The sequence below is a fragment of the Malaya genurostris genome, chromosome 2 (assembly GCF_030247185.1).
Source record: "Malaya genurostris strain Urasoe2022 chromosome 2, Malgen_1.1, whole genome shotgun sequence".
Taxonomy (NCBI): domain Eukaryota; kingdom Metazoa; phylum Arthropoda; class Insecta; order Diptera; family Culicidae; genus Malaya; species Malaya genurostris.
The window spans coordinates 345,087,195-345,099,746 of record NC_080571.1 but is presented as its reverse complement, the minus strand read 5'-3'; the positions used below and the strand labels follow the sequence as shown (position 1 = coordinate 345,099,746).

Here is a 12,552-nt window from a genome sequence, read left to right as displayed (position 1 = left end):
AGGAATCAAACGCTTCAAAAGATACAAATTTAAATTCTGAAACTTATCTAAAAGCGGTCTCCTCGGTTTAGTAGTATAAATGAGTTCCACAGGCTCACATATACAGTACAATTAGATGCAATATCATATAGTATCAAAGATAAACTCAAGGTAAGTTTACCTACGATTTTACATGTATAGTTTGAATGAGAACCCTCGTAGAATTTGGTTTGTCACCAGTTTCAGTTCAATTATTATTTGCTTCAAAACAATAAGCGTCTGATGGCTACACGCGTTGTAACTATGACAATGTTCATTCATGTGTTAATAACATCAATTTACAATATGAACAAAATTTTGGAATTTTGTTGCGTATCTGTTCCGTATATTCCTAATATGCCAAAGCGAAAATCAATGTAAGTAACTAAATATTTTATGCGGACTGTTTCACATGTTTTCTTCCTCGTATTGTTGCCATATTATTTAGCGACACTTTCCGAAGATTATCGACGATTTTGAAAGATTAATAAAGTTACACCATTACTGAGATTACTGGTACAACATTCTCTTGGATCGATTAACTGTTTATAAAATTAATAAGTCCACTCAGTGAACGACCATTATTAGGTTAAAACTGGGGGTAAATAAACGATATAAATCAAATCAAATTAATAAGTTTGTACGTTTCTCGAGAATTATTATCATAAAATAAAATAGTTTCATTTGTTTAGGTTTAAATCTTTAGGTTGTTTGTATCTAAAATTGAGCTTTAAAGAAACTGTGAAGTGTAGTGAAGTTAAGTGTATCATCATCATTATTATCTTTATTTTTGTCGGGTCAGCTAGTAATTGATATTAATAAAATAATTCCGATGATTTTGTAGTTTTAGGGATATTTTTTAATCTAATGACAGCATGTATAAAATCGATTTTCCCTCATATTTGTATGGTTTGTCATACATATTGAGAATGTATTGAGATGAATTTTTATTTATTTTGAATTCGTGACATGTGACATAGGGGGGGTGGGGGTCTTTGCTGCTGTGACAATTTGTGATAAAGAGGGGGTGGGGAGTCAAAAATCGTCAAAAAAGCGTGACGTCTTTTATGGACAGCCCCTTCGATAAAATAGTCATGATGCTCTCCTATTAAAGACACTTGCTACGCTTCCTGCCCTAAAAAAAACCCTTATGTCCTTATCTTTGAAGAGCAAAAAGTATCTGTGCGAAGTTTGGTGGAAATCCGTTCGGTAGTTTCGGAGCTTCGTAGTTATATACATTATACCCCCCATTTTAGGGGCCCTTGCTAAATCAACCCCCTTATAATCATATCTTAGAAATACAAACTTTACGGTATTCATACAGTATCGATTCTCGTTTTTTGTGAACACCCCTGTTAAGGTCACTTGCTACACTCCTTTTCCCATAAAAATACCCTTATGATCATCTCTGAAGAGCAAAAAGTATCTAGGATATACATATTTACAATTTGTATTTAGTCCGTAAAAAAAATTTGTCTTAATCTGCATACGAAGTATTCTGAGCAGTCCGTTTTTAAAGGATTACTCATACTTGAATATTCACCCGACGAAACAGAACAAACTTTGGAGCAGTTTCTTGTACCGCTTTCAAGCAGCGAGAAAGTTTTCTCAGAACATGTTCTGTACGTTCAAGTTGCCAAAAAGTGCCACGCGTACTTCAGAGCTCTAGTAAAGTGGATATTTTTCAGGTACTGTGGAATTTTTGGTTGCTTGGAGAGACGACGCTTAAATTTTAATTTGATATTGATCTTACCAATTTGAACATTCTTCAAAGAATTGGTTGAATCCCATATTTTCCCATAGTTTTTTTTTCCACTTTGTACTTCAACTATATGTTTGAGTTTTCTTAAGTATACTTTCTTTTTTCTTCTTCATATGTTTTCCCCCATTATATATCTTCTTTGACAATGTAACCTATTGCTTTATTTTCCCTCTGATGTCATCTTCCCGATCTTGTCTGTTAATAACCATAAATTTCGCCTTATTTTTCTATTTACGTTTGATGCCCACTTGTTTTCATTATGTTCGTTTCATCGCAGAAGTATAATTTTATTTCTAACTAGCTGAATGACCCGGCGTTGCTCGGAAATTTTTCGGGAAGAAAATGCCGAACGAAATTCCCGAAGTTGTCCTACTTAGTGTAATACTCTGAGTAGTTTTATGTTGCTATTCAATCAATTTTACCTTACACTTCCCATGTTTGGGGCACTTGCTGCACTCCCTCTCCCCTAAAATAACCTTTTAATCTACATTGACATAAAAGTAGTATCTCTATTTGTCAAGATGCATCGTTTCTTGTAGAATAAATTTTATATTGAACTCCCCTTTTATTAGAGAATTTACTACAGCTCTCCTCCATGATAACCCTTATGACCACCTCTCAGTAGTGTACGAAGTATCTGTGCTCTTCAAAAAGTATCGATTAATTCATTAAAATTAACAATAGCAGTACTACTTAATTCAAATTATCGATAGCAATACTATCTAGCACAATCTTGACATTCTTGCCCCGCTCTAATTTTATAAAAAATTCAAGATGGAAATTGATTTTCAAGATCCCCTTTTCCTAGTCTGAACCCGCCCCCCTATCTTGTTTGACGACGAATAAGAAAATGTTACAATAAACTTTTGTCATGAATATATAAGCTTGTCGTGACCACCTCTGAATAGTAAAAAGTACCTGTGCCAAGTTTGGCGATAATTTACTGAGTTGTTATGGTACTTTTCCTCCCCCCTCACTCTCCCCACCTTAAAATATCCAACCTAGTTAGGTGTGGTGAGTTTGAGTTGTTTTGGAGTTACGTTCGATTATATGAACAATTTGAACTTTGCTCCTCCCTTGGATGAGACCCTTACTTTATCCACCCGCTCCCAATCTCTTCTTAAAAATGCTCTTAGGGTCATCTGAAGCGCAAATAATATTTGTACTCAGCAAGAAGTATCGTTTTATGGAAAATTCTATAAACTTCACATTAAACTTCCTTTTTAGAGGCACTCATTATATCCACCCGCCACAAATATCCTTAAAATCATATTTGAGTTTTTCAAAATGTATGTATGGTTTTAAAAAGTATCAATTCTCTTTAAATAAGATAAATTTCGACATGGCTCCTCAAATTAAGAACGCTTGCTACACACTCTTTCCCCTGAGAATGTCCTAATGACCATCTCTGTAGAGCAAGAAGTACCTATGCCGAGTTTGTTTGCAATACGTTCAGTAGTTTTGGAGTTATGTCGTTAAAAACAATACACCCCCCTTTTTAAAGGTACATCCAACCCCCATATAATCATACCTACGGAATGCAAAATGTTTCTATGGTTTTCAAAATGTATCGATTCTCGTCAAATTAGACACATTTTTTCATGACCCCCCCCCCCCTGTTAAGCACACTTGTTACGCTCCCTCCCCCACAAAAATACCCTTATGACCATCTGTTAATAGCAATAAGTATCTGTACCAAGTTTTATAGCAATCCGTTAATTAGCTCCGGAGTTATTACATTACAAACAGTACACCCCCCCTTTTTGAAGCCACTTGCTACATCCACCCCCCGTAAAATCATATCTAAGGTATGCAAAATGGTTCTACGGTCTTCAAAACGTATCGATTCTTGTCAAGTTATATGAATTTTTCCATGACCCCCCCCCCCCCTTGTTTATGATACTTGCTACGCTCCCTTCTATATAAATATACTCCCTAAACCATCTCTGAAATACAAGAAGTACCTGTGCCAAGTTTGGTGGCAATCTGTTCAGTAGTTCCGAAGTTATGGCGTTACAAACATACAAACTTACATCCATTTTTATATATATAGATTGACTCTCGTACTTTTTTATCCAATAACATAGTAAAACATATGTATATTACCCTCTTAACAGTTTTATTATCCTTCTGCTCGCATTCATATTTTTGCTCGTGTTAGAATTGGTTCATTTTAACTTTCATCTTACATATTTCGTTAATATTTTTTCTTTCTTGATAATTTTTTCATACTTTTACCTTATTCAGTGTTTTTCTTACACTTGGGTGTTAAGTTTTTCGTTGAATTCTTATGTCAACGTATCATTGTATGATGTTTGCTGTTAATTTCTGTTATAAATGTATCCTATTTTTCTTTTTTTCAATTACTCTCAGGATTTTAGTTTCCCTTATATTTTCAATATTATTTCTTTTTATTTAGTTTTCCGATGAAACTCTTAATACAATATGTTTATTTTCGTGTATTACTTTGTATACATTTTGAATCATTTTCTCAATCCGTATACTGTTTCAATCGGTTATTGTGAACCTTTTCTAGTCTATTCCCATTTTTTATAGTTGTTGTTTGCTCACTAGGAAGAGCGACTACTCGATACGGTCCTCTCCAAAGTGATTGTAATTTTTGTCCTGCGCCTGTGGGATTGGCTTTTACTAGCACTAAGTCTCCCCACATTGGTTGCCATTCGTTGGAGTTTTTATCATACAATTCTTTGCGCTTTTGTTTAGACGCAATTAGATTCTCGATCTACAGCATTTCATTGACGTAGTCCTTATTTAAGTACTATTCATTGTTGTTCAGACAATATTTTGTGTTGTTCTTCTAAAAGTTTAAAATTTTGTAAATAGCATTTTTGGCTCATTCGACTCAATTGGCGTGTGCACGTTAATTTCAAGAAGAAGTTATTGAACTAAGATCAAATTTTATCTATTATACTCGACAGGTTGAACAACGGGGCTGATTGGTAGATCACTGTCTAAAAACTATTCTTCGAGTACGAGAAATCTGAACAAGTGCTATGCGATGCTCCCTTCGCTGCTCAGATAATACAAAATATTCAAGAAAACTTTTATTTTGACTTTTCTACAGTATACCTTATGATAAAAAAAGAACCGGAATTTTCATTTTAAAATTCCCGCGCTTGTCCAATCGGTAAACTTTTATTCTCTCAACGTTGGCAACACTTTCATACACATTCTGTCAAATTTTGACGCATATGGTACGATTAGTTTTTGTTTGGCGTCTATACAAAGAAGTTTAAAAATTTTCGTGTGGCGATTTTTATAATGGATGAAAATTTAGAACAACGTGTGTGCATCAAATTTTGTGTTGTAAATGGATTTAAGTGTTCCGAGACGTTGAAAATGTTAGAAAAGGTCTTTGGTGAATCGTGTCTAGGAAAAACACAGGCATACGAGTGGAATAAACGCTTCAAAGGTGGTCGTACAAGCTTGGATCATGATGAGATCCTTGGCCGCCCAACAACTTCTGTTTTTGAGATATTCGTTGTGTGGTGCACTATGAATTCCTTCCGGACGGTCAAACGGATAATAAGGAATATTATTTGGCCGTTATGCGTCGTTTGCGTGAGGCCATTCGCAAAAAAGGTCAGACTTATGGAAGGAAAACTCATGGATTTTACACCACGATAATGCGCCAGCTCACACAGCGTTGGTTGTGTCGCAGCACCGTATTCTCCAGATATGGCCCCGTGTGACTTTTTCCTCTTCCCCAGGCTCAAATTGCCATTGCAGGGAACGCGTTTTGAGACCATAGAGACCATAAAAGATAATTCGCTGCGTGAACTAAAGGCCATACCTTCGGCAGCCTATAAAACTTGTATGGAAAATTGGATCAAGCGTTGGCATGCATGTATTGCCGCAGGAGAAGAGTACTTTGAAGGCGATAATAAAGAAATTTATTAAAAGTTGAAATTTTGCGTTTTTTAATAAAATTCCAGTTCTTTTTTGATCATAAGGTATAGATAAATAATATTATTTATTGAAGTACTATTCATTGTTGTTCAGATAATATCTTGTGGCTCTTCTAGAAGTTTAAAATTTCGTAAATAGCATTTTTGGCTCTTTCGACTCAATTTGACGTGTGCACGGTAATTTCAAGAAGAAATTATCGAACTACGATCAAATTTTATCTATTATACTCGACAGGTTGAACAACGGGTCTGAATTGTAGATCACTGTCTCAAAACTATCCTTCGAGTACGAGAAATCCGAACAAGTGTTATACGATTCTCTCTTCGCTGCTCAGATAATACAAAATATTCAAGAAAACATTTATTTTGACTTTCCTATGGTATATTTCCTGTGACTATGAAATGTCCACAAACGGGGCTTGAACCCGTAACCTTCTCTAATTCTAGGAAATCGTTCTACCAACTGAACTATTCTGGATGTGATACAGAATTTGATTCAATCCAGAGAAGTCCATTATGGTTTCGAAAAGGGTTCGCGATTGCCAAAAAAAAACGTTGAGAACTGTTACTTGAAATTATTTCGATGAAATGCCTAATTTCCATTGACTAATTTATTTCTTCTTCCAGGTAACGGTACATTAATTGGTGCCTCCGCTAATGTAGTGTGCGCCGGTGTTGCTGAGCAGCACGGCTATAGGTTTACCTTTATAGAGTATTTCAAGTAAGTATCGATTTTTGGAACTATCGATTCGAACAATCACCAATTCATTTCTATCTGTTTTGTTTTTCAGGGTCGGTTTTCCAGTGATGGTGGGCAGTATAATCGTATCTACCATCTATCTTATGTTTGCCCATGTTGTCTTTACCTGGCACTGATGATCCGTCGTGCCGTAAGTCCAGCAGGCACACCCTGATGGTCATCGAAACCCGCCATATATTCGGAATGGCTGATTAGATTGGCCCTCCCTCCGGTACACGAGGTCTGCCTCGACACCTCCCCCCCCACATTTGCACCAATCCGAACATCAGCTCGGATTGGGTGCAAGCAAACAAACAAAAGATGTGATATTCTTCCGAAATCCCAATCAACTCTAGAATTACTATTGTTTACGGCTAATATCACAGATGTATTAGCGATAGGGATAACCACAGAAAAAAAAACGAATACTAATTAGCTAGTTAGAACAAGCGACACAGGAAACATCGAGCCACGCGGTAGAGCCCTCCCTTGGAGAACCATTTGTCAATTTCATTCATAAGCGTAACAATTTTTCCCAGAAGTCAACGTTCGTAATTTTGATAGCTACTATAAACACAAACATGAAGGCATACTGCACAGTTAATATCACAGTAGGCCGTAGCTAGCAACCCCCAATGAATGCGTCAAATCAGGAAGAAATAGTCTCCGCAACAAAACATATACGTACCCTTCCATTGCCTGCTACGATCAATTTCATTTTCAAACTATTTTTTTTGTTCTATTTACGATAGACTTCAAGTGCTTTTTCGTTTTTGTTTTTCTTTGTATAATTTGTAAAGTCTATTTACAAAGAATATATTGTTGACAATAGTTTAGTAGTTTCTCTTTAAAAATAGAAGAAAAAACATTTTTAGTTAGTCAAAAAATAGATGAAAATAAATAAGGAAACTGTAGAACAAGTTGTAAAAAGTATCTAATTTAATGGTAATGAAAAAAGACATTCCATGAAACCTACACCAAAAACAAAAAACCTAACTAACAAATAACCAATAAAAGGAAGAAAAAAAAAGTAATGTCAAATACAATCGAATTATGTGACTAGCAAGAAGAGACACAAGTTAATGATTAGTGGAGGAAGTATATTTTTTTAGAAATAATTCAAAGGTTTGTCACGAAACTATAAAAAAAATGGCCAACTGCAGTTTAGGTAAACTGAAAATGTTATTTAGAAGTAAAAAGTAAATGAATTTAAATAAAATTTCATCACTAAAACAAAAGAACTTAGAGTTATTAGTATACGTATGAACGACAAAAAAAAAGTTCATTCAAAAATGCGTCGTTACGTGTTTCAACTTAATCAGAGCAGTTTGAAATTAAATAGCTAAACATTACTCTCAGTTAGCTAGGCCCCGTTTGCTAGCCCAAAAGATAGTTCGCAGTATGACAGCGTAGCGAGATGGAAAATCAACGGCAGTGCCCAGTCGAAGGCGAACAATCTCTTAGGCTCGGTGGAGCTTAGAAATTTCTCGAATTAAAACTCAGTTAGATGGTAAAGATTTGTTGCATTTTATATAACTATATCTAGTGATGGGCAATAGCTATCCATTCATTGGCTGTAAGTGGATGTTACTAAACGGAGATCAACGTGAGAAATACGCAACGCTGGATGGTTTATAATGGAAACCGAAGTTGGAATTTACCGAAGAAAACGGTTTGTAAAAAGCGAAACATTTATATTAAAAAAAAACGAAACAAAAATATATAACAAAAATTTGAACTATCAACCACAACTTTTAACTTTTCAGTCGAAAGAAACCATTCGATTCATAACCCAGAGAAAAAGGTATCAATGGAACATTCTCGTCCGCAGTAACAACAAACGTAAAGTCAAGGCCTTCAAAATAGACTTCCGTTTCTGCATTCGACGAAAATTTCTTTTCCTGGAGAAAACTTTTCAGGTTTATTTATTACGATTTATTTTCAAACTTAGTGTGCAATTGAAACTGTTTATAGCGAAAATTTCTCTTCAGTGATGAGGCGCATTTTTGGTTAAATGGAGACGTCAACAAAAAAAATTGTCGTGTTTGGAACAAAGATAATCCACACGCCGTTCAAGAATTACCGATGCATTCCGATAAATGTACTGTTTGGTGCTGGTGGAATCATCGGGCTTTTTTACAAAAATGAGGAAGAACTATAAGGATACAGAGCCATGATCAATCAATTTTTGTTGCCAATCTTCAAGCTATGAATGTGGACGGAATATGGTTTCAACAGGATGATGCCACGTGTCATACTGCAGCCGAAACAATCGACTTATTGAAAGAACAATTTAACGACAACATTATATTTATAAATGAACCAGTGAATTGTCCTCCGCGCTCGTGTGATTTTACGTCACTGTATTATTTTTTGTGGCGATACGTGAAGTCATTGGTTTATGTGAATAAACCAGCAAAGATTGATGCTTTGGAAACGAATATTCAACGTGTCATTGCTGAAATATTACCTCAAATGCCTGAAAAAGTGGTCGAAATTTGGACCTCCAGAATGACCTTTGTGAAAAGTAGTCGTAGCGGCCATATGCCCAAAATTATATTTATATGGGAAATGCTAACAAATAAATTTACCAAATGAAAAATATTGATTGTTTCATAATTTGGCATGTGCTTAATTGAAATTTTGAATCAGCAAGCTCTTAAAAAATCTCCCTTTATGTATCCGAAGAATTTAGAGGATTAGTTTTATCTATTTTATAGGGCAACAGAGGTATTTTGGCCACTTCATATATTTTGGCCACCTAACAAACTTTATCAATTTCATCGGATTTTATCGATGGTAAGTAACCCATGTTGCATCAATTTGAAGCTAATCACATTAAATTACCTATTGCGGAAGGGGTTTTCAAAGATATTATAACATTTGTGGGATATTTTTACAAAGTGGGCCAAAATAAAATCAATCTTAAAGTGGGCCAAAATACCTCTGTTACCCTATATCAGAGATGCCATTTATACAGATTTATCTGTATTATACAGATCTAATACAGAATACAGATTTTATACAGATTCCCTAAATTAAATACAGATTTATACAGATTTTACAAGATGTTATGAAGAAAAATTAAACTGTTTTCTTCTGAGCTATCTTTTAGTATTTGATTGCAGTGACGAGATGAAAGTTTATTTATCAACGGACAAATCACAAATTAAATTAAAAATTTGTGTGCAGATATTTGATGGTCAACACAAAAAAAAACATTTAGACAGAGTGCGCACGAGAAGGCAGAGCCAAACTTGGTACTGACCAAAGCAAGTAATGCGCTTACAGTAAATTAAAAGGACCTTGTCAGAGGGAAAGCTGAGCAGATTTATCGCTTGCACTCTAACAGGGCCACTTTAGCTTGCTGACATTAGCAGACCAAAAGAGGGAAGCATACCCCTCTTTCGGTCTGCTAATGTCATCCACCAGCTCTGTTCAGCTTGCATATTAAGTCAACTTTTAAATCTAGAGAAGTATATGGCAATGAGATTTAATTGTGATTGAAAAACCATTCATATTAAATTTCGTCTTTACATAGTTTTGTGAACTACGAAGATATGAAAAATAAATGCTCATTGAAACTCTCATTCTTTAACCATAATCTGTTAAGATAGCGTTCAATATCATTTCATTGTAGAAATTTCATTTTATTAGTGAATACAGATAAATACAGATTTTGTATACAAGATAATACAGATTTTCTATGAAAATATCTGGCATCTCTGCCCTATATGTAGAATTCTCGCGGACGTTCGGATGGCGTTTTCGAAAATAAACGTGTTTATCGTGTAACAAAATATATTGTGTCTTTTCTCTTTGATGGTGTAGTTAAGAATGTGTTTTCGGTGCACTTTCCGGACGTCGGCCGGATACTTGAGATCGCACTATTAGACGTAAACTGTCAAAGTGACAGACGCAAACGACAAAATTTCCAGCTGCAGATATTTATAGCCAGGGCCGTATCTATGAAATTACTACAGCACGTCCATCCTGACACTCTCTGTTGGCCTCAACAGGTTCGTCGATATCATTTTTTTTAAATACAAAAATGTCCGAATCATGTCTGCGATACATTTCTCTCTTATCCCTTATCTAACTAATTCTCCTATCGTACTTGTTATAGTTTATTATTTTCAAAGAATATACTAAATTTAAATATCGAGTGCAGTGGTTGACTATCCAGACAAAATGGTATCTGGTTTACCGGATCGAAAATTCCTTCAAAATGTCTGTTTGAAACTTGAAAACCATCTAAACCCGAAACTACATACCGGTTACGATCAAGAACATTTTTAATAATATACACACTTAAATATTATTGCTGAATCTCGGCAAAAAACTGCCGAGATTTGCACAGCCGAGAGATCGGTAATCATCTCGGCAAAATAATAATTACTGAGAATCTCGGCACTAGCAAATTTGTTAACTGTCAATTATTACCGAACTTGTCAGCAGCATTTTTGCTGTTAGCTCGGCAAAAGCGATTATGATCGAATAATGAATTGCCGAGTCATCAGTAATCGAACGTAGAAAGGATTTTTCTTTATTATTGTACGAAATAAATATCACAAAATCTAATGGCTAGGGAAAGGGGGTGTTTTATTGATATCCACTTTAATGCGGTATACAAAAAAAAACAAACCTCAAAAGAAAACATCACGGTTAAAGACAATTATTCCCAGTGCTCCTCAATGCATCTACCTGGAAATAAGAAGACTTTTGTAAGAATATATGAACAGCAGAGTTTTTTATTTCACTTTTCTTTTCAAGAAATATAAGAATCTCTTACCTTTATCCAATATATATTATTTTCCCGCTCCACCAGCAATGGCTACGTGGTGTTTTGCACATTCGACAAGAGACATTAAATGCTGATTTCGGTATATTTGTTGTTTACTGATAAGCTCAGCATTATATTTTTCCAAACTTCGGCAAAAGAACGCACTTTACCGAGATATCAGAATATTACATTAACGAATTTCGGAAAAAGAGTATATGGATTACTAAACAGTCAGTAAAATGTCGTGTTGCCGATCTAATTCGGTATTTCATTATGCCGAGCTCAAGAATCTGTTTTAAGTGTGTATGGTCCCTTGAATTTGGGTTGTAATTTACCTCTTACTCCTACCTGTGTAACGCTGCGGATCGAAACAAGGTCGCCTTCAGGATAATGCGTTCGAACTTTGGATCGTTTGTCATATTGTTGTTTGTTGTATTCTTGGTTTTTTTTTTAATAGTTTGCGAAGCATGTTCTCTTATCCTAATCAAATCCCTATCAGCTTTAGTACTCAATTCATCAACAAAAGTTGTTAAATTATCCGAGACATAGCGCTTTTGAACAACCCCGAACAATAATCGTGATGGTACCTTATGATCAAAAAAGAACCGGAATTTTCCTTTTAAAATTCCCGCGCTTGTCCAATCGGTAAACTTTTATTCTCTCAACGTTGGCAACACTTTTATACACATTCTGTCAAATTTTGACGCATATCGTACGATTAGTTTTCTATAGGCTTCTATACAAAGAAGTTGAAAAAGTTTCGTGTGGCGATTTTTATAATGGATGAAAATTTAGAACAACGGCTCGCCTTCGAAGTGCCATTCGGTCGATTGTTGTGCGGTTTCGACGTCATATTCATAGATCCACACCTCATCACCAGTTATGATGCATTCGATGAATGTGGGGTCACTATCTGCGTTGGAAATCATCTCTTTGGCCACATCAACACGACGCTGTTTTTGAATGAAATTCAGCTTTTTTGGCACCAGCCGAGAAGCGACGCGTTTCAAACCCAAAACATCAGTTAAAATGTGTTCGGCTGATCCATAAGAGATGCCAAACAAAACCCAGCAATCTCTCTAATCAGAACAGAACGATTTTGCAACACGATTTGCTTCGCCGATTCAATGTTTTCTTCAGTAACAGATGTTGTTGGGCGGCCAGGGATCTCATCATGATCCAAGCTTGTACGACCACCTTTGAAGCGTTTATACCACTCGTATGCCTGTGTTTTTCATAGACACGATTCACCAAAGGCCTTTTCTAACATTTTCAACGTTTCGGAACACTTAAATCCATTTGCAACACAAAATTTGATGCA

At 35.4% G+C, this 12,552-nt stretch overlaps 1 protein-coding gene across 10 annotated transcripts in view; it reads left to right on the top strand.

The window, feature by feature from the left end:
- The window catches only part of LOC131431951 (P protein), a 276,436-nt gene extending 268,243 nt beyond the window's left edge, over positions 1-8,193 (top strand). For all 10 annotated transcript variants that reach the window (XM_058597932.1, XM_058597931.1, XM_058597933.1 and 7 more), the window contains 2 exons: positions 6,337-6,430; positions 6,501-8,193. In XM_058597932.1, coding sequence (XP_058453915.1) covers positions 6,337-6,430; positions 6,501-6,585 — 179 coding nt within the window. In that variant the 3' untranslated portion in view covers positions 6,586-8,193. The remainder of the gene's footprint in view (positions 1-6,336; positions 6,431-6,500) is intronic.
- The last annotated feature ends 4,359 nt before the right edge of the window (positions 8,194-12,552 follow it).